Source organism: Micropterus salmoides, unplaced genomic scaffold (assembly GCF_014851395.1).
Source record: "Micropterus salmoides isolate LMB-PRFRI ecotype aquatic unplaced genomic scaffold, ASM1485139v1 Ms_hic_scaffold_1, whole genome shotgun sequence".
NCBI classification, from domain to species: domain Eukaryota; kingdom Metazoa; phylum Chordata; class Actinopteri; order Centrarchiformes; family Centrarchidae; genus Micropterus; species Micropterus salmoides.
In genome coordinates this window covers 3,564,340-3,591,400 of record NW_024040040.1, presented here as the reverse complement: position 1 = coordinate 3,591,400, position 27,061 = coordinate 3,564,340, and the positions used below count along the sequence as shown (strand labels likewise).

At 40.2% G+C, this 27,061-nt stretch overlaps 2 protein-coding genes across 2 annotated transcripts in view; both read right to left on the bottom strand.

Moving 5' to 3' along the window:
• The window catches only part of LOC119896748 (NLR family CARD domain-containing protein 3-like), a 172,154-nt gene that overhangs the window by 119,580 nt on the left and 25,513 nt on the right, over positions 1-27,061 (bottom strand). The window lies entirely within an intron of this gene.
• Positions 873-3,312, bottom strand: LOC119904317 (zinc finger protein OZF-like). The gene has a single exon (XM_038720898.1). The coding sequence runs from the start codon at positions 3,310-3,312 to the stop codon at positions 1,645-1,647; it is 1,668 nt and encodes a 555-aa protein (XP_038576826.1). The 3' UTR covers positions 873-1,644.

Sequence of the window (27,061 nt, the reverse complement as noted above, 5' to 3'; positions counted from 1 at the left end):
GACCTTAAACTCCTCTAGCTGATTACCTTCCACTCTCATTACCTTTGTACCTCCTCACTCCTTCCTTTCACTCAGTCCGTAAGTACACAATTTGCCAACCAACCAGGCATTTGGGTGGAGTCCGTCATCTACCCACTACATAGACCCCTTTCACACCTCGAGCACTGGAAGGGCCATGTTCTTTTTACTTTTCCAGTGCTTTCAACTCAATACACCCATCAATGCTCAGGGAGAAGGTAGTTTGGGCTTCACATTAATGCCATCAAGACAGAGGAGATGGCGGTACTTACGAAGGAAGGCGGCCCTGATTACACGGGTGAAAATCAAGGGTTTAGATATCAAGGTGGGAGGAACATACAGAGACCTGGGCGTTCACCTCAACAATAAACTGAACTGGTCCAACACCAATGTCCTCTGCAAAAAGGGCCAAAGTCGTCGTCATCTGCTGAGGAGATTCAGGTCCTTTGGAGTGTGCAGGACGCAGTTTAAACGAAATTCCCTCTAGACACCGTAGATGAGATGAGGATGTTATATCTATATCTATATTTATATTAGGGCTGACCCCGAATAGTCGAAGGTCCGATGCTTCAATGGGCGGAGCCTGATTCAACTGTCAATCTCACAGCTACGCAAACAAGGATCACGCCAGTTTGGCGATATGGGGGTGCTCAACGTCTGAACTACCAGTTTTCTCCCAATAAGTTAATATACAGCCTATTACAATACACAAAAACGTTAAACTACACTGCTGTTTATATTTTTTCCAGGGCAATTATATTTATTTCTACACTGTGCTACTAGCTCCTGCTGTGACCTGTGAAATATTCAGTATCAATCACATATAAAAGGAGTAAATAATGTTCACGCAATTCTTATTATTCTATTCTTATTTAATGTCTTATCTGTTGTCATGTATTTGATGTAATAAGTGAATCAATAAAGTTCATCTTATCTTGTACATATTAATACTGATAACTATCTATAATCACATCGTCTGAAAGCAGAGAGATTCTAATAGAACATTGGACTTGTGCTTAAACAACAGTTACCCAACAGATACTTTGCAAAGTAAACATAACAAATCAAATGGATGTGAATACAGTGAATTAAACCAACAGCAATTCTTTTACAATATGTTGAGCTTTTAATGGTGAAAACTGTAACCTTCCTGCAGTGGGTCAAAGTAAAAGTCAACTCTATAGCAGCAGCTGCTGGAGAAACTGCAGCTACAGGAAGTATCGAACAAGTGTTTTTTTACAATCAAACAGGGCGGATCAGAAACAGACCGGCTCCTCTGAGGGACAGTGGACTGACGCTACTTAAGAAAACTGCAGCCACAAACAAAAAACCCATTGAACCCATTTCAAATCGATGAATACATGTAACACCAAAAAGCACAGTACACAGAAATGGAACAAATTATGTGACACAAATAAAAACCAAGCATGAAGCAAGACTTAGTCTGTGTCACAGTTCTGAACTGATCAGTGTTGAGTCAAGTCTTGACCTCAGTACTGAAGTCCTGCTAGAGGGAATCTGCTCAACAAGCATCTCTGCAGCTTCATTTCCATCCTCTGCTCTCAACAGCACACGTGGTTTCAGGTTTGTTAGAGGCGAGTGGATGTTTTATCAAAAATGCTCCAACTAAAGGGTTTCTCCCTTGTGGCTAATCAAGTGTTTTTTCAGATGTGTCTTAAATGCAAATGTTTTACCACAGACGGAACATCTGACGGCTTTCCTCCTTGTGTGGATTGCCATATGCTGTCGCAGATTTGCCCCGCGTAAAAAAGCTTTACCACAGACAGAACAACTAAAGGGTTTTTCTCCTCTGTGGATTGCCATATGTGGTCGCAGATTTGACTTTAGTGCAAATGTTTTACCACAGAGAGAACAACTAAAGGGTTTTTCCCCTGTGTGGATTGCCATATGTGGTCTCAGGTGTGACTTTTGTGCAAATGTTTTATCACAGAGAGAACAACTGAACGGTTTCTCCCCTGTGTGGATTGCCATATGTGGTCGCAGATTTGCCGCTTGTGAAAATGCTTTACCACAGAGAGAACAACTGAAGGGTTTCTCCCCTCTGTGGATTGCCATATGTCGTCTCAGATGTGACTTTTGTGCAAATGTTTTACCGCAGAGAGAACAACTGAAGGGTTTCTCCCCTGTGTGGATAGCCATATGTCGCCTCAGATGTGACTTTTGGGCAAATGCTTTACCACAGATGGAACAACCGTAGGATTTCTCCCCTGTGTGGATTGCCATATGTTGTCTCAGATGTTCCTTTTGGACATATGTCTTACCACAGACAGAACAACTGAAGAGTTTCTCCCCTGTGTGGATTTTCATGTGTCTGGACAAATTCCTTCTGTCACTAAAACTTTTTTTACAAACTGAACAGCTGAAACGTTTTCCTTCTGGATGAATTCTTATATGTCTCGTTAAAGAGTTCTTTAAGAAGTATCTTTTACCACAAACTGAGCAACTAAACAGTTTATCTACTGTTTTCATTCTCTTGCGTTTCTGCAGACGTCCCTTGTGACCAGAGCTTGTAGCACATTCAGAGGAGCTACTTGATGTTTTTACAGTACTACATTCTTGATCACGTTCAGATACTTCATTGTTAGGAAGAGGGTCTGAACCTGACTGAGGTTCCCTGGTCTCTTCCAAATCAGTCTCAGGTTTAGTGAAGCGTGAAGTCTTGTCACCAGTCGCTGGTTGTAAATGTCCCTCTGGATCTGAGTTCCTGACTGGTTCTGGTCCTCCACAGTCCTGCCGATGTTTCTCCCCCTTGCGGAGTGTCATGTGGTGTGTCAGACTTACCCTTTGAATAAATCTTTTACTGCTAAATGAACTTAATGGTTTCTCTATTGTGTGAAATCTCATGTGTCGTCTCAGAGTTGAGTTATGGCTGAATTGTTTCCCACACTCAGAGCATCCAAATGGTTTCTCATCAGTGTTACATCCACTTTGCAGAGGTTTCGAACCTGATTGAGGTTTCCTGGTCTCCTCCCAATCACAACTGTCATCAGTTTCAGACGAGTGTGACGTCTTGTCATCTGTAGCTGGTTGTAAATGTCTCTCTGGATCTGAGTTCCTGGCTGGTTCTGGTCCACAGTCCTCTCCATCAGGGTTTCTTTTCATCTGTTCAGTTAATCTTTGATGAAGCTGTGAGGACTGAGGTGTCTCGTCATCGTCTTCTTCAGCCTTCAAAGGGACAGGAGTGAATGTAAACTTGGTCTTATCAGCCTCCTCCAGCCCTTGAAGCTGCTCTCCCTCCTGACTGGTCAAGAGTTCCTCCTGTTCATCTTTCATGTGCGGAGGCTCTGGTGGGTCCTCCTGATCCAGACTGGGGCTCCACCCCTCTTTAATGTGTGGACGCTCTGGTGGGTCCTCCTGATCCAGACTGGGGCTCCACCCCTCTTTAATGTGTGGACGCTCTGGTGGGTCCTCCTGGTCCAGACTGGGGTTCCGCTCTTCTTTCATGTGTGGAGGCTCTGATGGGTCCTCCTGATCCAGACTGGGGCTCCTCTCCTGCTGCTCAGGGGGAACCTCTTCTTTACTCACCAACAGCAGCTGGACGTCTGTGGAGAATAATGAAACTGACATTATGACATTTAAACCACTGTCACTGACCACAGATAAATCTCTTTAAGTAAGAAAAGTCTTTCACTTTTTAAGAATGCGAAGAAGCAATTTTGCTGCAAATACGCCAGGTTTTATGTTATGCTCTCAATCATGTACATGGTTTCTAAGGCCTGGCAGTATATTGGTATAATGAAGTATACCAATATAATTTCAGAAGAGATACAAAATTACACAATACCATTTATACCCATATAGATTGATGTTGAGTGAATTAATATGTTTCCGTAAAATGTCCTGCCAGCGTTTGCTCGTCTCTCTCCCTTACTGTCCCTCCCCTGACGTGTTTGCAGCAGACAACATTAGGTTTGTGAGTGTGAAAAGAACTGAAGGAGGCAGATTCAATAAGTGACACTTGAGATGGAAAATCAAGTATAATTAAAATGGTCAAATAAAAAACAAACTAAGTTACTACAAATAGTAAAAACATGGCCGCTAAAACAGATACCACCCACCCCCCTTAGGAGAAAATATTGATATATATTTTATACCGTAATTTGTCCTAACAGCACCAGGATATGACTTTTCGGTCCATATCGCCCAGCCCTAATTGATTCCCTTAAGCTTGTGTGTGGGAGGGTTTAGCATTTGTCTATAGATATGTTTTGATGTGTTACTGTCGTGTCATTTTATTATCATCTCATGTTTTTGGGGCCATTAAGTTGAAGATGAACGAACAAAGGTTACTCATATCAGAGATAATCACAAGTCAAGTCAACTCACAAGTAGAATAGTCTGGCTCGAATATCAAATAGTCAACCGCAGAGGATGGCAGACACAGCAACAACTACTTTCTGCTTTACACTTCAGTGCCTGTTAAATTAATAAATGAGTGCTTCAAAAACTCCACAATCGTAACGAGTTCCATAACAGTTCAAGGATGGATCGCCACGGGCTGTACGTGACCCGACTTCAAACTTGGACGGTGTCAGTGTTGCCGTGTTGTATGTAGTTTTATGGTTTATTTTGAAGGTTAGCTAAAGAGGTGTTATCATATACTTACTTCATTTACCAAAATTTAAGTAATTTGCAAAAACAAAACAAAAATGGCAATAATACCGCACTGTTGAGCCACAACAAATTACTTCACAGTGACAGCCCTACTTGTAGGTAGGTAGATATTTATTTACAGTGCTCTCTATTCCATGTGTTACCAAACGACAAAACAAAAGGAAAAGTACTCCACAAACTAACTGTATTCAAAATCTTATACTAGGAAATCAATTAATGTTCTTGAATTAATTTACAAGCTCATTTAATGACCGAATGGCTCAAAAAAAGGTCAGTGAAAAGTTAATAATTATTTTGCCTTATGTACAGCTACATTTTCAATCAAGTATTGGCAAAAAAACGTTTTTAAATGCCGCAAGATTACACACAATAAAGGAGGGACACATTTCAGCTCGTCACATATTTCCTTAATGTTAATGCATCAAAAAAAAAAAAAAAGGTTGTTCACGAGTCCCACTTCTTAAAACAGAGTTGTGTCTGAAGTGTTTTGAGGACGAGCCTCATGTCACTGTGAGAGCTATTTTAGTGCAACTTGAGTCCCATCTCTGCATATAGTGTAAATTATGTGTTAATACATTTACAATATGCATCTGATCTTTTATATTCCTTGTGCTGCTATGTTGACCTAAATTTCCCCTTCGGGGGATTAATTAAGTAATATCTTATATTATCTTATCATACTACAGCGCATTTACCATCTAATCCTCCATGCAAATAAGACCATCTCTTGAAATACTATAGTAATATGTATTTGTTGTGATGAATGGGAAGGACTGTATAATTTCAGTGGAACAATTTGTGTGAGCTAAGGCACATCGGTGAGAATTCACTCCAGACAACATGTTCCTTTTGGTTATTTGTTGAAATTTAAATGCAGTATGTGTGGTTCTGGAACAGAGATTAAATGAAAAATAATTACAATTTATACTTATAATCTAAATAAAATAGGTTGTTACATGCTTTATAGATTCACAGTGCTATAAATACACTTTTAGAGGTTACATGTCTGTTATAACAAATGCTTTTAACAAACCCAGAACATGAATAATAACTGATGTCAAATCCTCAAATATTAATTTATAAATAAAATGCGACAATAATAATAATACAAGCAATACCACTGTTATACAGTCAGTTAACAACCAACGAGCAATATGTTGGAAATTCTTTGTGATTTTAACATTTCAACATCTGAGCAGAAAATAAAGGGGAAAGACAACATTTGCTTCAGGTTAAAAAAAAACACACTTATTGATCTGCAAGTTGTGGCTGGTATAAGTTCATTTCTTCAGACTTTTGGCCTGTACAAGACTTTCAAATGCTCGTTTTTGCTGCTCAGAAATGTGCCTTTTTCTCGTTTCTTCCTTCATCACTTCTTCCATCCTCTGCAGCGCTTGTAGATGCTGTCAGTCAAACTCCATCCTCTTCTCTCTGAGCAGCTTATGATGCTGCTCTGCCTCCTGTCTACTAACTCTTTACAACATCCCGGCTAAAGTATTTCCACAGAGTGGTATTAGTACTTTTACTGCAGTAAAGGCAGTTTCCAGTGAGAATAAGCAGTAAAGTGCACAAACCTGCTCTGTGTAACCGGACTTCAGGCTTGAAAACAGCGTCCAGTAGTTTGCGTTGTCCACAAAGTTCCTCCTCGTACTCTGCTATCGTTCTTTCAAACAGCTCAAATATCTCTTCAGCAGCCGCACTTAGTCGCTGCTGGACAAAAGCTCTCAGCGTTTGGACTTTAGACATGTTTACAGCAGCTTTTCCTCCAGACACACTCCGTTACAGACACGCAGCTCACTCTGATAAAATACACACTGTGAGGCCGAGCTCCGGCTCCGGCTACTTCCTGCTGACAAGCTAACTTCCTTTAGCATTCTTGGCTAACAGGAGATGAGTCTGAGGTGAAACATCCCGAAAGTTTAAACAGAGTCCACTTAAACACGTTGATCCTCACATGCAGGCTCTGCTGCTGAACTCCGGCTGCATCTTAGCGGCGGGAAATTCACTTGCTTCCAGCACTTCCTTGTTGATTTTCAAAATAAAACCGACCCCCATATCTGTTTTTTTTTAAGGATGAACAAATAGAAAAACTCAGATCCTTTGTTGAAGTAAATAGAAATGCCATAAAGTAAGATCAACAGCACAAAAAGAACAGAGACAGATTATAATAGTACATCTGATTTATGCAGAACTTTACACAACAGTTAAAGTAAAAATAACAACTGCAGTCAAAATAAAAGTCATCTCTGAATATACAGTATGAAAATAAGATTGATTGGATTATACTCAAAGGAAGTATAAAACCTGTTACATGCGTCTATTAAAAGTAAAATAACACAAAAATGTCAGGGAAATTACTTTACTTAGATTTAAGTACTGCAGTTGTACATTTGAAATACCTTCCTACCTTTCTGATAGGAAGCCTTCTTGAGGTGGTATAAAACATTTCTTCTTATATTCTGATTTGAGTTGTGGACAACTATGACCACATGAATTAAAAAAATTAAACATTTCACTGCCCAAGTCAGCTATAACACAAGTCTTGTTCATCAGACTACATGCTGTACAGTATTTGACTACAGATTTTGTCCCAGGATTTCTTATGCATTTCTTCTTCTTCGTTGCATGATTTAGAATAATAAGGTGAGAAATGGGTCTGTTCTGAGTTCATCCTGCACTGCAGCAGCTAATAAAGTCCATTTAATCCCAAAAACGCTTTTCTTTTAGGCAGGCTAGAGCAGAAAACAACTCACCTTTCTCAAGTTGTACAGTAATGTCACATGTGTATGAAGGTGGATCAAACAAGCTAATCTTAAATGTCAAAGTAGAGAGGAGCCTAGTAGGCCTATTTATTTTCATTCATTATACAATATGAATAAGCTATGCAGACAGTTGTAAAGAAAGAACATCTTTTTCTTCTGTTCTCTACTTGTTATAGTTACACAGTATTAGGGGTGTGGGCTGTATTAAAAGTATCCACTGTTCTCCCATGCTCTAACACACAGTAACGATGAAATGTGTGCTGTTCTCACATTCTTCCTCTGTATGTACACATAAACAACAAGGCAGGGAAATATAAAAGGAATTTATTTTATTGTTTGGGGGTTATTTGTTGCTCTCCTTCTCCTCCTTCTTCTTTTCCTCTGAAGAATATGGTTATGTTCTGAATGGCGTTTTTGTTGAAACAGCAGCTGAACAGCAGAGCAACGAGCTGCTCCGTGTGGGAGCATTTACCGTAAATACTTGAATAGGAGTGCACTCCAGATTTAGCTGCGGCTAACTGATGTGGCTCTCAGAAACAACAGCTCACTTTCCTGCAGTTCTGTGAACGTATAAGTTGCTAATTGAAAACTCTGTAGGTCAGAGTGTCTACGTGAAAAGAGAAGGAAGACATGGCTGGTAGTGTCTTCAGAGTTGTTAAACAGCTCAGCGCACTGAAGGAAGCCATCTGACTGTGTGAAGAGCAGCTCGTTGATGTCTGCAGGCAGAGTAGGCCTAGAGCTCTCCTGTCTGACTGGTCCACCAATGGGCAGAAGATGACCCCTTGAGACACAGCCCCTCCTCATTTGCATAATAAGGCAGAAATGCATACAGAAATTTAAAAAGGACAGGCAGAAATAAATACCATGGGTGAAAATAAAAAAGTAAAAAAAAATACAAAGGAAGAATAAAACAGACAAAAATATTAAAACAAACACATAAATAAATACATTTAAAAAATAAGTAATTAATAAATAAAGTTGAAGATTATAAGGGAGAATAAATAAATAAGGTAATCATTACAAAGGTGAATAAGTAAAGGCACTAATTAAAATATGTACATTTATGTCTCCTTGTATAATTTAATTACTACCTACATTTATTTATTTATTTACTATTTTTGTGTATTTAATTGGATGCTTATTTATTTATTGAGCATTTACTTATTTCTGTATTTATTTCTGACTGTGTCAGGATCGGTCCTCCATGTAGAATATGTATAGTAGTAATATAGTAATATAGTAGCAATGCAAAATCTTAAAAGAAACTTCCCTGACTTTATTCACCAACATATATTTATGAGAAAGAGTCCACACTTCCTTACAGCGTATATCTCCAACATAAAAGTTCCAGAATGCACAAGCAGTTGGTAATGGTAGAAAGTCCTTTTGGAAAAGAGTGCAGATATTTTTATTACTCTTGGAGACCGTATAGTTGAAACTAATTTTTCCTATCATAGCTTCTGCAGGCTCAAGAGGAGGTAGCAAATTAGGTGTACAAGTATCTTTAAAAAGCATAATAACTCCAGAAGGGAGGGCATCAAAGACAAGCAAATTGTTGAGAAGATACTGGAAATTTATAATGTTGAAGAACATCTTCATAATTAAACAATACACCATTCTTCTCAAACAGTTGGTCCACCAAAATAATATCATTTCTAAACCAGTTATCAAAAAAATAGATTTTCTCTTATACAAGATGTCCCTGCTATTCCAAATATAATAGCTATGTGGCAAAAAAATTATGCTTGAATTTCAGGGACCAAGCAAGAAGGGCATTAAGCATTAGTTAAGTATTAGAAAATACGGAATTCATAATTTATAAAGCATTGTTCATACATTAATAAGATATAACACATTAGTAAGTCATTCATAAACACAGTTATAAATGTTTTATTCTTTATTATCTATACACTATGAAGCAGTTGTTAAGTATTAGTACATTTTTCATTCGTCATTTATAAACCTTTGTTCTTATGGTAATACACATTAGTAAGTCATTCATAAACATAGGTATATTTGTTGTATTCTTTAGCACCGCTGCTAACTTACCAACCTAGGTTCTGAGAAGTAGTGTAGCGGTAAGAAGTAGACTGTGTGTGATTAAAGAACAGTGAGCAGGTCTATTACAGTGCCTTTCACACTCTCATAGTGCACCAACCATATTTGAAACAATCCCCAGAATGAGAGGAGCTCTTTCAGAAAAAAAACAATTTTAAAAAGTGTCCAGTGTCTTTCAGTTATTTGTATCTATACCAAGGCAGGATAGTGAATGTGTGGTGGATTTTTCTTATCTGCCAGTGTCCTGAAATCTGTTGTATCAGTCGTGTTGAATTGGATCCGATCCACGGTCCGATCTCATCATATAGGGTGCATCATCTCTGGGACTGTCTTGCCATCAACATCCAGCGATCATGCCCGTCATCACAGTTGGTGTTCTTCAAATAAGATCTCATCCAGTTTGTCAAAACTCACCATCATCACTAGACTCAATTTCATGTCTAGAGATTCTTCTTAAATTTTACATTGTTATGCCAAAGATTTATATAACTTTAACAGGTAGCATTTAAGCAAAACATCATTGCGATTCCATACGTGTCTGGAGTATCAGAGAAACTCAGGAGGATTTTCAACAAACACAACATCCCTGTGTTTTTTAAACCCAAGAACACACTAAGACAGATACTGGAACTCCCCAAAGACCGCACACCCAAACACAAGAAAAGCAATCTAGTGTATGCGGTCCAATGCAGTGAGGAATGCATGTATTCTCTATACACCTGTATATTGGGGAGACTAAACAATCACTACACAGAAGGGCCAACTCCTCAGGTCACGCATGCTGCGACACTGGATATCTAACATAGTTTCTTTAATGCTCTTGTTTTTGGTGGAGATGGTGGTGATTTGGGCAGAGTGTGAGTTTCGATTTGCGATTGTTTAAGGTTTATTGACTCGAGGACACTGACCTGTGGTGGTTCCGTTGTCTGTTTCGGTGGACCAGTCTCATCTTGGCTGTTTCTGTGGTGGACTCATCACGCACAGTCTGTAAAAGTAGTCGTTGATGAAATTTTCTGCGTGCTCCAGAGTTTTGGTGGTATAATCCACGGTCTTCTTTGTTTTACCGTTGTGTCAAAAAGAGTTTAGATTGAGTTGATTTATGAAAAATGTTATCACGATAAAAAGTTTCATATCTTCTGATATTGATCATTTTCACAATAAGTATCAAATCGTTACTTATTTTGAGTTTAAAGGATGATTTTTGCTCCTGAGTGAAAGAATAACTCATCATCTATAACTACCAGCTCATCAATGATGTGCTTAATTGTATTTTATAAAAAGCACTATTCCAATGAAAATCCATATATATATATACATCCAGGGCTGAGACTGAACAGTACTGGAAGAACATATGGGAGAAAGAGGCATCCCACAACATCAATGCTCAGTGGCTAGTGGATCTAACAACAGATCACAGCAATCTCCCAGAACAAGATCTGGTAACCATTACAATGGCAGACATCGAAGAAAGAGTGGCAGGTATGAAGAGCTGGACAGCACCAAGCCCTGACATGATCCATACCTACTGGCTGAAGAAACTAACTGCACTCCATGAACGCCTGGCAGCACAAATGAACCAACTGCTGATGGATGGGACCCACCCAGAATGGTTAACCCAAGGACGGACAGTCCTAATCATGAAGGACTCCCAGAAGGGAACAATCCCATCCAACTACTGCCAATAACCTGCCTCTGGACACCATGGAAGCGCCTGTCAGGCATCATAGCGGCTAAGATTAGTAGACACATTGCTCAATACAAGGACAGGGCCCCGAAGGGAATGGGCAGTAATACCAGGGGAGCCAAGCACCAGCTACTGGTTGATAGAGCAGTCACTCGAGACTGCAAGACCAGGCAGACCAATCTGTGCACCGCCTGGATTGACTACAAGAAAGCCTACGACTCAATGCCACATCCATGGATACTGGAATGCTTGGAAATGTACAAGATCAACAGGACACTAATAGCCTTCATCAAGAACTCAATGGGGCTGTGGAAAACAAGTCTGGAAGCCAACTTAAATCCAATTGCACAAGTCACCATCAAGTGCGGCATAAACCAAGGCGATGCACTATTATTAGTATTATTATTATTAATAGACTTTATTGTCCACCTTAGTGGAAATTTGTCTTCGACTTCTCCGAACAGATATACAACAGTGACACCACAGTTAAAATTACACAATAAATACACACAGTTAAGAGTACGACACTGTACCACCGTCAACATACAACAACAGAAAATGGAAAGCAGCACGGCCGATGGAAATGAAGTAAGTTATGACCTACAATAAACACATTTAAATATGCTTTCAGTTTAAATTCAGTGCCTGTATGGCATGAGGAATAAAAGATCTCTTATAGATGTTCCGGCTCGCCCTTAGGACCCTGAATTGACGGCCAGATGGGAGCAACTCAGTTTAGTGGGTGTAGGGTGTCTGCTGATATGTCTGGCCTTCCTGAGTACCGCCCTATCAAATACATCCCCAAGCTGCGTGACTTGCCAATCACCTTCCCAGCAATATTAACAATTTTGGTAAGCTTGTTTTTGTCTTTCACAATCAGGTTGCCATACCAAGCAATTATATTAAACTGTAAAATGCTTTCTACCAGGCCCCTATATGCCATCTCAAGAATGTGGTGACTGACCCTAAAGCTCCACAGCTTTCTAATTAAAAACAATCACTGGCTAGCTCTCTTAAAAATACTCTCTGAGTTTACACTAAAACTTAAAGTGCGATCAATGATTGTACCCAAGTACTTAAAATTTTCCACTACTTCCACAGGCCGGCTGTACAACAGGGGTGATGTTACTGGCCCCTCTTGGTTTCATTTGTCTTATTATTATTATTAAGTTCTTTTGTTTTAATCACGTTAATTTCGAGTTTAACAGTCTGACACCAGTCCTGCACTAAAGTGACTTGGCTATCCCCACTGCTGTTCTGCATAGGCCTGAACCCCCTCAGCCAGATCATCACAACCATCAGTCACCTCCTCTACATGGATGACATCAAGCTGTATGCCAGAAATGAGCGTGACATCGACTCACTGATCCACACTACCAGGATCTACAGCAACGACATCACAAGTGTGGTCACATGGTATCAAAAAGAGGGAAGATGATCAGAACCGAGGTGATTGAACTACCAGAAGGCCACATTGCAGATGTTCAGGACAGCTACAAATACCTTGGGGTGCCGCAGGTTAATGAAAACCATGAAGAGGCAGCAAGGAAGTCCGCCACAGCCAAATACCTACAGAGAGTAAGGCAGGTCCTGAAAAGTCAGCTGAATGGGAAAATCAAGATCTGGGCCATCAACACATACGCCCTGCCAGTCATCAGATACCCCGTTGGTATAATAAACTGGCCAAAGGAGGAGATAGAGGCCACTGACATCAAGACAAGAAAGCTCCTCACAATGCATGGAGGGTTTCACCCCAAATCCAGCACCCTGAGACTGTACACCAAGCGTAGCGAGGGAGGCCGAGGGCTAGTGAGTGTCAAGACCACTGTCCAGGATGAAATGACAAAGATCCAGGAGTACATCAGGAAGATGCCCCCCAAAGATGAAGGGCTTAGTGAATACCTCAGGCAGCAGAAACCAGAGGATGAGGAAGGAAGATGAAGAACCTTCATGGAGGGACAAGCCGCTGCACGGCATGTACCACAGACAAATAGAAGAAGTGGCTGATATAAAAAAATCCTACCAGTGGCTGGAAAAGGCTGGACTGAAGGACAGCACAGAAGCACTAATCATGGCGGCACAGAACAGGTACTCAGTACAAGATCAATAGAGGCTGGGGTCTACCACACCAGGCAGGACCCCAGGTGCAGACTGTGCAAGGATGCCCCTGAGACAGTACAGCACATAACAGCAGGGTGTAAGATGCAGGCAGGAAGTGCGTACATGGAACGCCATAACCAGGTAGCTGTCATAGTGCACAGGAACATCTGCCATGAGTATGGGCTGGAAGTCCCAAGGTCAAAATGGAAGACTCCTCCTAAGGTAGTTGAGAATGACCAAGCTAAGATCCTGTGGGACTTCAAGATCCAGACTGACAAACTGGTGATGGCTAACCAACCAGACATCGTGTTGATCGACAAACAGCAGAAGATGGCAGTAGTGATAGATGTGGCGATCCCAAACGACAGCAACATCAAGAAGAAGGAACACGTTGACCCCCAACCTGGGAGAGTGGCTACAGCAGATTCCAGGTAAAACATCAGAGGTCTCTGTCCAGAAAAGTGCAGTCCTAGGAACAGCTAAGATACTGCGCAGAACCCTCAAACTCCCAGGTCTCTGGTAGAGGACCCGAGCTTGAGGATTACACATACCACACACCAGCACACCAACATGACACACAGCTGCACAACACAGATACACATACACAGATAAAGGTGGTGGCCGTAACATGGATCTTGTGGCTGTTTTCACAAAGTTCCATTTAGGGTATCCACAGGCTGTAAGTGCCCCCTTCAGGTGGTTCTGTTCCTTCTCTCTGGCTTGGGCGCTTGTTGGTATGTTTTCCGCTCTGTGGTGCAGTGTTCTCATGACCCCTAGCTTAAGAGTAAGTATTGGTCTGTGTGTGTGGGTTTTCTGTAAACACCAATCTGCAGGCTGTTGTCCTCTTCAATGTGTACAGTGCAGTCCAGGAAGGCCGAAATGTTGTTGTGAACATCTTCTTGTGTGATGTTACTGTCCACAGAGTTGATGTGTTCTGTGAAGGCTTGGGGAGACTAAACAACCACTACACAAACACATGGCTCAACACAGAAGGGCCAACTCCTCAGGTCAAGACTCTGCAGTCTTCTTACATCTGAAGGACAGAGGACACTCGTTTGAGGACCACCAGGTGCACATTTTAGACAGAGAAGATGGATGGTTTGAAAGAGGTGTCAAGGAAGCATCTACACCAGGGTCGAGAATCCGTCATTGAACAGAGGAGGGGGTCTACGCCACCACTTATCCCCAACTTACAATGCTGTCCTTTCATCACTTCCCAGGAAACTCAACAAACGTAACCTGTAGAGAAACCATTAACCACTTTGTAACGGACCGACCCGATACCGGGGACGTAAGCGATGTTCGCTGTTCTAGCCGTTTTCCGTCCAAAAACAGCGTTCCTTTGTGTCAACAGAGACCATCTGGCGGGCCGCCATCTTGGTGAGGTCGGCTTAGCCTGGAAGTTTCGTTTCTGTCATCAGATTGGCGACCCGTAGGAGCTACACAGAGAAGATATCAATCGATTCGTCTCTTCAATATGAAGAGAAAGAGCCCTGTAGGATGTTCTGTTCTCAAGCTGTCGCTTGTAAAGCATAGGAGTGCTTTTGGTCATATATTTACTGTTTTTATCAATATTTCAATGTTTTGGAAGCTGTATGTTATTTGGAACGTGGTTGTATGGAGAGAAATAATGTTGAAGATAACTCCCAATAAAAGTGAACATATAAACAGTAAATATGGCTAAAACATGGAAATTCTTGAAAGATTGTGTAATAATTGTTGTATATCAGTTTCTGTTCATCAAATTTACAGTTACAGTTGTATTAGAAGATGTTCAGGTGCATTATAATCTACCTTATGATGGTTTTGATGGTTTATTTTTTAACTTAAGTTTTACGTGGGTTAAGGATTTTAGCCATCCGACATGGATTTTAAGCTAGATGACCGTAAAAACGCGATCAACGCTACTGATCACAACAAAGCTCCGGTGACTATGCTAGCCAAGATAACTCGGATGGGGCTGCCTCTCCTCCGCACATCGTCCTCTCCAACTGCTATGCAGCCTTGTCTAACGACACTCCGGTCCATCCAGCTGATGCACCTGCGGCTTCGAGTCTCCCTGATACGGATCTCTTTCAGCGCACAGTGCCTGCCGACACTGTTGCATCTCCTCCACCGGCTACATCTCCTGCACTGGGCCGCCGGTCTGCCGCTGGGCCTGATCGGCGGCCGTCATCCCGGTCAAAAACCTCCGCTTCCCGATGTATGATCCTGAAGGAGGCTGTGCTCAGACGCTCCGGAGGCCGTCTCTACCCTGCACCGTCGGGTAGCCCTTCTCTCAGGTCTGTTACTGCTACTCCAACACAACACTCGGCAGCTCACACACTCCATCCTCAGTCCGCACGCAGTGTTGAAGCAGATTCTGCTCAGTCCTGCTCTGGATCCCCACAACCGGCATCTCCTCGTCCTCTTTTCTCCCCAACCACACTAATAACTGGTGACTCCATAACCAGAAACATCCGTTTCTTTAACGCTACCACTCACTGCTTCCCCGGTGCCACCACGGCTGACATTTAAAAAAAACCTCCAGGACCTGATGCCGTCGCTCCCGTCCTCCATCACAAGAGTGATAGTCCATGTGGGAACAAATGACACAGCTCTTCAGCAGTCTGAGCTGACAAAATCAGATTTTAACCGTCTTTTTAACTTTTTAAAGCAGTGTGGAAAGTCAGTTTTTATCTCTGGTCCCATTCCCACAGTTGGTCGCGGTGCTGGCCGCTTCAGCAGACTCCTTGGCCTCCACGACTGGCTCCAGTCTGCCTGCAGGGCTCATCGTGTGTGTTATGTGGATAATTTTAATATTTTCTGGCAAAGAATGTCTCTTTTTAAGACAGACGGACTTCACCCAAACAAACGGGGCTCAGAAATGTTAGCTGCTCACATACAGCATGTGGTGCGGTCCACACATGACTTACGTGAATGACTAACCTGCTGGCATGTAAAGCTGTCTGCTCCCAGCGCTGTTCCACAGACTTCTATTCCTGTCATCATCACGCATAGACCAGTAAACCGAAATGTGCACATCCCACACAGAAATATTAGTAATCTCTTAAGGATTAGGACAACTGCACCAACTCCAGCACCCAGAACAAACTCATTTAAAATGGCTCTCTTCAATGTGAGATCACTTTCAAATACGACTTTTATCTTAAATGATTTTATCTTGTCTGCAAATCTAGATTTTATGTTTTTAACTGAATCCTGGTTGCAAATGAATGACTATAGCCAGCTAGCTGAACTGTGTCCGCCTCAATATGATTGTTTTAGTCAACCGAGGGTCAGTGGTTGTGGTGGTGGGCTAGTGAGCGTGTATAGGAAAAATTTTAAATGTCATCAAGTACGCTGTGATGAATTTAACTCGTTTGAAGTTCTCACTCTTAAAGTTGGAGGGCTGCAACCTATCATATTTGTTATGATTTATCGCCCCCCAAAACTGCCTGGAGGATTTTTATCAGAACTTCCTGAATTTTTATCTACTCTGGTTTTAAATTATGACAGAATTGTTCTTTGTGGCGATTTTAATATTCATGTTGATGACCCCACCAATGTTAATGCAACTGACTTTTTAAATATGGCCACTTCTTTTAACTTCAAACAACATGTCAAAGGGCAAACACATAACCGTGGTCATACACTGGACTTGGTTTTTACCCTGGGTGTCAGCATTTCCTCTGTGGAATTAGTGGACATGACCATATCTGACCACAGATGTATTGTTTTTAGCTGCGATTCGCCTGTTACTCATGCCGCCTCACCAAGCTCCGTGTGTTCTCGCTCTTTAATGAACAAAGTGTTTCAAAGTTTTGCGCATTCTTTCAGAGCCAAAGCCAACACCTGTCTGATTCCAACACCAACAATCTGGTCGATCACTTCAATCATATCTGCTTGTCATCACTAAATATTACTGCTCCTCTAAAGATTAGACCTACGTCTAAAGCTAGTAAGCAACCCTGGATAAATGACAGCATTCTCAGCCTAAAAAGGGAATGCAGGAAAGCAGAGCGCAGATGGAAAAAAATCCAGTCTCCAAGTCCATTACCTCAGTCTGAAGGATTTATTAATTAACTACAATAACATGGTAAAGGATGCGAGAACACACTATTTTTCTGAACTCATTACTACACATAAACACAATCCCAGGTTTCTGTTTAAGACTGTGGATCAGCTGGTAAACCCAACCCAACCCCTCCTTGTGCCTCAGCTGGAAGTAATGATGACTGTGAATTGTTTTATCTTATTTTACCAATAAGGTGGTGTCAATCAGAGCCTCTATTACCCCCGCGGCCTCTTACTCAGAGGTTCCAGCAACAAGAGAGTTTTAACCAGTTTTATCCCATCGACTTGTCTGAGCTTTTAAAAACAGTAACACAAATGAGAGTGTCCTCCAGCCCACTTGATGTAATACCTACAAAATTTTTACTGAAAGTAATGGATTCTGTTGGGCCCCATTTGATGTCTGTTTTCAACAGCTCCCTATCTACTGGTTGTGTCCCTGATTATTTTAAAACGGCTTGCGTGAACCCACTTTTAAAGAAACCTGGTTTAGATCCCTCCCTCCCACATAATTTTAGACCAATTTCAAAACTGCCTTTTATTGCAAAGATTCTAGAAAGAATTTTGTCCAAACAGCTGCTCACTCTACTGGAAAATAACAAAATATTTGAAAAGTTTCAGTCTGGTTTTAGGAAGTACCACAGCACTGAGACTGCCCTGCTTAAAGTCACCAATGACCTTTTAATGTCTGCTGATGAAGGCATGTGCTCAGTCCTGGTACTCCTGGACCTTGCTGCTTTTGACACCATTGATCACAACATCATGTTAGACAGACTGAGGCACTGGGTGGGGATCTCTGGTGCTGCCCTAGAATGGTTTTCATCCTACCTGTCAAATAGGAAGTTTTGTGTGTCTGTAAACAACTATGTCTCCTCATTCTGTCCGGTTAAATATGGTGTGCCTCAGGGGTCGGTCTTAGGACCCATTTTGTTTTCCTTGTATCTGCTTCCCCTTGGACATATTATCCATAAACATGGCATTTCTTTTCATATTTATGCTGATGACACATAAATATACTTGACCGTCAGATCCACAGACCCTGAGTTCACTTAACAACTGACTTTGTGAAGTTAAAAAATGGATGTCAAATAATTTCCTCCAGCTGAACTCAGACAAAACAGAAATCCTGGTCATCGGGTCCCAGCAGATGGCATGGTTTGATAGTAATTTAAATTTCGAGCAGCACACCACAAAGCTTGTTCAATCATGTTTTTATCAACTTAGAAATATAGCAAAAAATTGATCTATGTTAACTTTTAAGGACACCGAGACCATTTTACACGCCTTCATCTCATCACGCCTGGATTATTGCAACAGCCTTTTCACCTGTTTAACCCAAAAATCTATTGATCGACTCCAGACTGTCCAGAACTCAGCTGCCAGGCTTTTAACGAGAACAAAGAAATATGACCACATTACTCCTATTTAAGCTTCATTACACTGGCTCCCAGTATGTTTTAGAATTGACTTTAAAATTCTATTGATCACTTTTAAAGCTCTTCATGGCCTCTCGCCTTGTTATATTTCTGAACTTTTAGTCCCATACGCACCAGCACGTACCTTGAGATCCTCGGGCAGAGGTCTGTGTCTGTTCCAGAGTCTCGACTGAAAACTAAAGGGGACAGAGCGTTTGCTGTCAGGGCCCCGAGGCTCTGGAACAGCCTGCCCGAGGAAATCAGGTCGGCTGAGTCAGTGAACTCTTTTAAGTCCCTTCTTAAAACATACTTTTATAGGAGAGCCTTTCCCGATCTTATTTGACTTTATTTTATCCCTTTTATTTTATTGTATTTTACTAATTTTATATTAATATTTCATGCTCTTATCTTGTTTTTTTGTATTATTCTTTACACTTGTTAAAGCACTTTGTAACTTGTTTTTGAAAAGTGCTCTACAAATAAGGATTATTATTATTATTATTAATTGCATTAAAATATAGCTTTTTTTACCAGGTGAGGAAGAAAATATCGTATTTTTTCTGTATTGCATCTCCATGTAGTCTGTAATGGTAAAATAAATATGTTAATGTACAATGGATTTACATTCCTTAGCTTCTGACCTTTCAAAGGAGACTAGAATTATGCATCAAGGCCTAATGGTTGAGGAGATATTACTGATTTATTTTGGGTATGTTCCACCTGATCTGAATTCTAAATAGAACCCAAGCCTGAATAATGTGCCCTATAAAGAGCAGGAAAACATTGTGCCATTGACTTTAGACAAGGTTTTTGTTGGTCAATGGCACAATAGCTTTCTGCTGCCTCAGGATATCATGCAATATTTCACGTAGGCCCATAGGATAGCATCCTACGGGTGTACAGATGTCCTCGCCCACACAGGCCTCAGTCACTGCCTCGATCCCTGGCTCTCAGTTAGGACACCCCGATGGCGTCTGCTCTGGTGTGGATTGGCCTGGCGGTTTCCTCTCCCCAAGGGCTCTATCTCTCCCTCTGGGTGGTCGACGTCGTGTAGCTTTCCTTTTTGTTAATCAATACCCGACCAGGGTGCATCTGCTGTCCTCTGCTTCTGCTCAAAAGGCTCACGTTCTGGCAGCGCAGCTCCGCATCTCGTGGCAACCTCTTCAATGTGTCAACCATCAAGGGAATGATCTCCGCCCAGTGTGCTGCTTTCTTCTATTCTCGCCCCAAAAGGCTGACTTTCTTGCAGCGCAGTGCGGCGTCTCGTGGCATCCCCCCTTTATGTGCTTGGCTGTCAGTAGAGTGTCCCTCGCCCTACCTCTCCGCCCAGGGTGCACCTGCCATCGGGGGCTCCTCCCGTCGGGAGCTCGTCTGTGCTCAGTCCGTGTCTGTTGTCGGAAGTCCCTCCTATTTTGTCTGCCGTGCCTCTTTAACATGCCTGAGGAGAAAACTGCATAACACCCACACCTGTGCCCAATCACCCTAAGCGTGGCCTTAGCAGACTAGGGTGACAGTAGCACAGTGAATGTATCCAAATTCAACAGCGTAAAAGTTATGATCTTTGACTCAAGGAAGAGTAAAAGTTTGATGAATTAAAATAAGTACAATTACTCAAAAAAGTTGCTTAAGTACATGTAATGGAAATGGAAATCACCTCTGTTTATATGACATAATGGAATAATTGAATTGTTATTACGATTAATAATTTAACTTGTGTTAAATTCACCTCAGGGCACTACTCTTAAAGAAATTGGTACACAGTAAATTGGTAAACTATCAGTTTGGAACTCTGTTTAATAATTAATTATATATTAAAATAACTATAACCAAAATGAATATTATTATATATATTATATATTCACTCTTCTACTACATTACAATTAGGAGTGTAACGATTATTGGTTCATTTTTTTTTCTCCCTATTTGGGGGGGGGGGGGGGGGGGTGTAATTATCATTTTAATTATTATTATATTCCATCTTGGGTTAATTAATAGTCAAAGTTGCAGGCATGACCACTGAATCATGACTGGACCAAAATAGTCACAATAATATTGGTCTAAGTGCTAATATTTACAAAATATAGGGCTACAGCTTGCACTAACTTTAAATACAGTATTTTGACATATACTTTACTTGGGCGGGCCAGCCAGGTATATTAGCAACTGCCAAAATATATTTGGTGACCCACTTTAGCATTTTTCAGAGAAACACAGAGAGAGATGTTACTAAGGATGATATGGTGGTATTACGTTAAGCAGACACGGTGGAAATGTTACAGAGCAACAGTAACGCACCACTGCAGAATTCCCTCCCTAACGTTAGTTTCGGTTTTGATTCACATGTGGCACACTTGAAAACTGAATCACGGGTGGGTTTATTAAACATGGCGACTTTATGAAAGTACCACTGATGGAGAAAGTCAGCAGACACACAGCGAGAGAGAGAGACAGAAACAGGCGGAGCCAGCCGGCGTATTTGGCTTGAGAGACCAGAGGTGCAGGCAAGGTGTGTATTAGTGTGGGGAGAAGAGAAGAGCAGCACATTTAAGTAGTAAATAAACACTAAATGAATGTGTTTTCTGGTGGTTCCATTGTGTATTTAGCCAGGCGGGTAAGAATTGTGGTTTCATTGTCAAAAGGTCTTTACTGTGCGGTGTCCGCTTATAGAAGTCAGATTCTTGTTCTCCTGACAGAGTTAGCAACTTGGTGGTAACTGGCCTTGTTCTCTTATTGCTTCAAAAGTTAGCTGGCAGACTTTGTGTTGTAGCGGCTGGCAGTTTGTTTGTAGGGGTCTTAGGCAGGCTCTTACGTTGCTGCTGTAAGATCAGAGAGTTCTGCTCTGAGTAGGACATGATGGGAGACAGCTGCTGCTGTCGGCAGTTACAGTGGATGAGGGTTCAGAAGAAAAGAGAGAAACTGTAACTCACAGTAACATTCTGCTTTTATTGGAAAAAGAGCCAGAATTCAAAAACACCACATGACAGAAGGTGCAATTCAACGGCATTTCCACCATTTAATGATCAGAGCTTCCATCTTTAAAGGACTGGAAGTGGAAGAAGTTTACAATCACTTTTAATCATTTTGTACAAAGTTCAGTGATGAATTTATTACAATAACCTCAAAGATTTCTCAAACTGAAATCCTGTATGTTTCTCTAACAAGAGGAGACTCTCCCTCCTACAGAGAACACAGAGACACAGAGGAACCAGACAAGAAAAACCAGAGCCCAAAGCCAGGATAAAGAGGTTCAGTGAATGTGGCGTTGAAGGTGTGGAGGTGGATCAGTGTGTCAGAGGAGACTCTGTAGAAGGACAGAGTGCCAGCAGGACAGTCCAGATACACTCCTACTCTGTTAGAGACAGAGGAGGTGGAGATGTCTGTTCCTCTGTTATTGTGCCAGACAGAGTAACCATCATTAGAGCAGCTCAGTTTCCAGGACTGATCATTCTTTCCAAACTCACATTCTCCTCTTTGTCCTTTCCTGCTGATTCTTCTGTAACTCATTGAAATATAAACCCATCCTCTCCACTCGACCTCCCAGTAACAGCGACCAGTCAGACCATTTCTACACAGTAGCTGAGGCCACCCGTCAAACCTGTCTGGATGATCAGGATATGGCTGATCCTCCTTCTCAAATGTCGCCTTCCTGTTGTTGTCAGACAGTTTGACGTTTCTGTTTACTGTGTCTGTGTCAAATGTGAGTTCACAGGAATCTGAGGGAGAGAACGAGACACAACACAACTGCAGTTATAGATCTATCATCTGTTCATTGATTGACACTTTGATGATGACATCAGAGCTTTCAATAAGTGATGTCACAGTTTGAAGATGGTTGAATGTGCTGCTTTGTTTTCATGAATCAAAAAAAACAAAACACACTTACACTTCTCAGACCTGGTCTCAGCCATCGGACTCCACCAGGCTCTACCCTGAAAGGAGGGAGGGGGTCAGACCAGCACATCCTCTTTCAGCATCCAAACATGAACATTACATTCCTCTCATACACGTATACTCAAAATGTGCATCTGGCCTGCTTCTCCATGCTCCCCCTAAACCTCTTCAACTTTGCCACTCTCCTCATAAACTGAGAGTGACACACAGGATGTTGGTGTGTGTGTGTGAAAGGGGATGACAACATCTGATAACACACACAAACCTCTTTCTGGATCATCCTGTCTCCAATAAGGACTCTAGCCACCAGGGTATGCCTAACTTGCGCTTGCAAAATCTTTGCCCTCGCCTTTTTTGTTACTGTATTATTACACTAATATAACTACACTTATGTCAACAACCAATGAAGAAACCAAGGTGTTAACAAGTAAAAAGTGACCTATTTTCTTCTTCAATTTCTCCTCTGTTGAACAAAATTTTCTGTAAGGTCAGCTGTTAGTGAGTGTGATTTTGCTCTGTAGTTTGGCTTGCATACTTTATCATTTAAACTGTTAATAAGGATCCTGTTTAAAGTGGCTACTGTCTGAATTTAACAACCTAATAGTGGAAGGAATAAAATATTTTGAGTAATGATTACTATACGTGTGGATACATGTAGTATGTATAATTGCTCTCATTTTATTATATTTTGTGTGTATATCTTTGGGTATTTGCTCATGTATAGCCTAGCCTTCATTTAGGCAACACCTACATATTTAATTTATTTATTACAGCCAATGAATGCAGAAAGTTAAGTTGTTCAGAATAGAACAAATATAATAAGTATCATGAAATAATTAAGTTTCGGATATACTTTGATGCCAAAAAATGCCTATTGTTAGAAGAAAACACCCCATATTTCCTTAGACCTGTAGACCACTACAGACCTGTAAACCACTACTGATGGTAAAAAGCACCTTATTTGTTTAAAGTGTTTGCAAACCACATGTTATTGCACTTTTATTGTATATAGCAGTACATTTAAATTAAAATTGCGAAATACAATACTTTAATTAGTCAATACATTATTCAAATTTACGCATAACAAACGTGATTAATCGCAAGAAAATCATGCGATTAATCACGTAAAAATTTTAATTGTTGCTCAGCACTAGTATTTAAGAAAAATAACTTTAGGTCCATTTTTCATAAAGGTTTTATGTCCATGCTTAGAATGGCAGAAATATAGCTACCCAGAAAGATACATTATTTCATTTTGAATACCACATATTTCAACATAGGTACAACTCAAAATGTGTAGTTTTTTTACAAATATTTTCTGTCTTACACTGAAAAAAATCCAATTCTTTGAGATTTGTTTTAATCTATCATGAGTCACTAAAACAAAGTTATTGTATTTTAACGTAAAATACTAGTTACCCTGAGTGACACATATCACTATGGCCCAAAAATATTGATACATTTGATTCCTTTGGCTGATCCAATTAACTATTATTGGTAGCGACAACAGTGTTTTTATTTTCGCTATTTTTTAAGTTATAAAACTGTAAAAAAAAAAAAAAAAAAAAAGGATAAAAGCTTTAACATGTACTCTCCATACTGGACGCCCCAAATGTGAAGTAGCTATTAACTAATATAATTCATAAACCATTTTCATCGAGAATTGTCTGGGTGCAACACTAATATAATAAATCAGTTATGCCTTAACTGCAGTCCAATAAAACTTTAACTACAGTTTAATAGTGCAACTTAATGTTAAGTGTTATCCACCCAATTTTATAGCCTGTTATAATCTATTCTGGTGCCTCTACAGTATAAAGATAATGGCTTTTAAATACCTTAAATGTCGATAATATTCAGTATTCATACAACAAGAGAATATGAATTGCCAGATTAAATTTAGAAATTTAGTGAAAATGTGGGATAAAAAAGCCTCTGCCATTCACCATAATGGCTGACATTGTGGTATAACATGACACTTTTTTGTTGTGCTGAAGGACAAAAGTGTGTTACTGAAGGACAGATTTCATACATACACATTTTTAACAGGCAGTTACTTTGCCACCTATATAAAATAATTACCTAAACCTATAAAAGTTATCCATATTTAATAAAGCTTTTTTATAAAATAACATTAAAAGTATGTTTTCTGTGTTGTACAGGACATGCATTTTTGTCATATATTTCAGGGAGATTTCCTCACTTCAGCTCATAGATAAAGGGGGTCTTTTTATTTTGGTGTCAATTATTATATTATAATCATTATAATATTTGGTACCTTTTTATCTTTGTTATACTGAATGACATTCATGAAGCACAAATGTTTGGACTGATATTATTCAAGTTTTAAAATATTTTTAGATACATTATGTTATTTTATATGATGCTGTAAACACCAACACATTATACCATTGGAGTTCATTTCATATTTTGCTACACAAATATTTATGGGTCAAAAGAAGGATAAGAGTTGAGTGATGTAATATTAAATTTATACATCTTAATCTTGTATGTTAAATACAAGACCTGAGGACACCAAATTTACACGTCTTGTCTTTCACCCATAAACAGAAATACTATATTTTATCATATTGTTAATCAAGTCAGCTTTTGTTATTATCTAGGCTATCACAGAAACATTTAGCATAGTGTTCAATAATATAAAAGTGAAATGCTGAGAATGTCTTGCATTATACCTGAATTTTTATGTTGTAAACATGTCTTGATATTTGGTATTTCAAGACACCAGTTTTTAGATCCCTAAAGATACTGCAAAAGCTGTAATGTCGCAAAAATTCTGGGAAGGTGAAGAACCACAAAAGAACATTCTAGGTTGGTACCCTACAGGTTCAACAAAGTTCCTGTAATGTTGTTGTTGTAAGTTCTGCAAACATTCTGCAAAGGTGATGCAAGGACCAAAAAAACAACATATAATACAATGTAATAACATTTATTTAGGTCCCCTAAAGGTTCATGTCACTGTGTGACGACCCCTCCCAGGCACAAAGTGTCCTGTCTCTTTGCGTTTGTCTTTCAGTATGTGGTTCTGGGAGGTTGTCATCAGCGGCAGTAGTTACACCTGGGCCTGCGTGGTTGGGAGCTATAAAGCTCACCACGTTTTTGTCTTTCTCTCTCTCTCATCGCGGGTGCAGCTGTTGATTGCTTTTTTGTTCATACTGACATTTCACACACCCACACATTGACATGACTGATAGTGATTCACACATTATTATCTTAGTTTAATATTATTTTGTAAAATAAATTGTTACTTTTTTCATGCAAGCTCGTCTTGTCTCCCATCTTTGTCGCAGCCAATGAGCCTACTGAAATGACAACTGAAAAATACCGTATAATAACAATAAATAAATAACTATTTTTTCTGTATTCCATAATGACAATACAGTTTGTAACTTTCATTTTACAAAATGAAATATATTAAAATATATTAATATTTATTGAAGAACATATACACCTGTAAAAATAATTAAATTACCGATAAATATAGTTGAACACTGGTATAATACATACAATCAGACTTAAAATTTGCAGAAAAGTGCAGCTGTTAGGTAAATTTTATTATATAATTTCACATAGAAATCTTGTAAATGTAATCCATGTTTAATCTAAAAAAAAATTATACAACACCTGCAAACACTAGATTTTCCATTTAAAGAGGTGGTATTATGCTCATTTTCAGGTTCAAAATCCTATTTAAGGGTCGTACCAGAACAGGTTTACATGGTTCAATTTTCAAAAAACACCATATTTTTTGTCATACTTGACTTGTTTTAACTCAGCTCTGTCTCTACATCACAGTAACAACTTTATGTCCATTGACTGCTTGGCGGGTGGCTAGTGTTTGGAATGGAGAGGAGAGCTGTTCTGCAGGCTCAGTGTTTTTCCACCAGTGTTTTTGAGCCATCCCTAAACTGTTTCCACAAAGTTGAGAGCATCAAATTTTTCAAACTGTCTTGGTAAGCTGAAGCATTAACAGTTCCTTTCATTGGAACTAAGGGGCCAAACCCAACCCCACAAAGCAGTCAGACAAGTACTGTTCTCCTGTCACATTCTGATTGTCGGCTTTGCTTAGTTTTGCTCACTGTGAGTTTTTGTTATTTGATGAGTTCAGTATCTGTTATATTGTCTGTTGTGTTTTGGGTTTCAGTCCTGTCTTTTGCCCTGTGTCCAGTCTGCCAGTATTTATTGTGAGCCCTGCCTGATTTGTTGTCCGTTTGGTTATCATTGTGTTAATCTGTTTTGTTCAGTTATCTTAGTCTGTTGTTGAGGTTGTCTGAAGCTGTCTGTGTTGTTGTGGTATCTTAACTCTCTTAGCCACTCTGTGTTATTAGTCGGCCCCTGTTGGTTTTGTTGGGATGCACAGTGGATAGCACTGTGGCCTCACAGCAAGAAGGTTGTGGGTTTTATACCCTGGTCGTCCCGGCCTT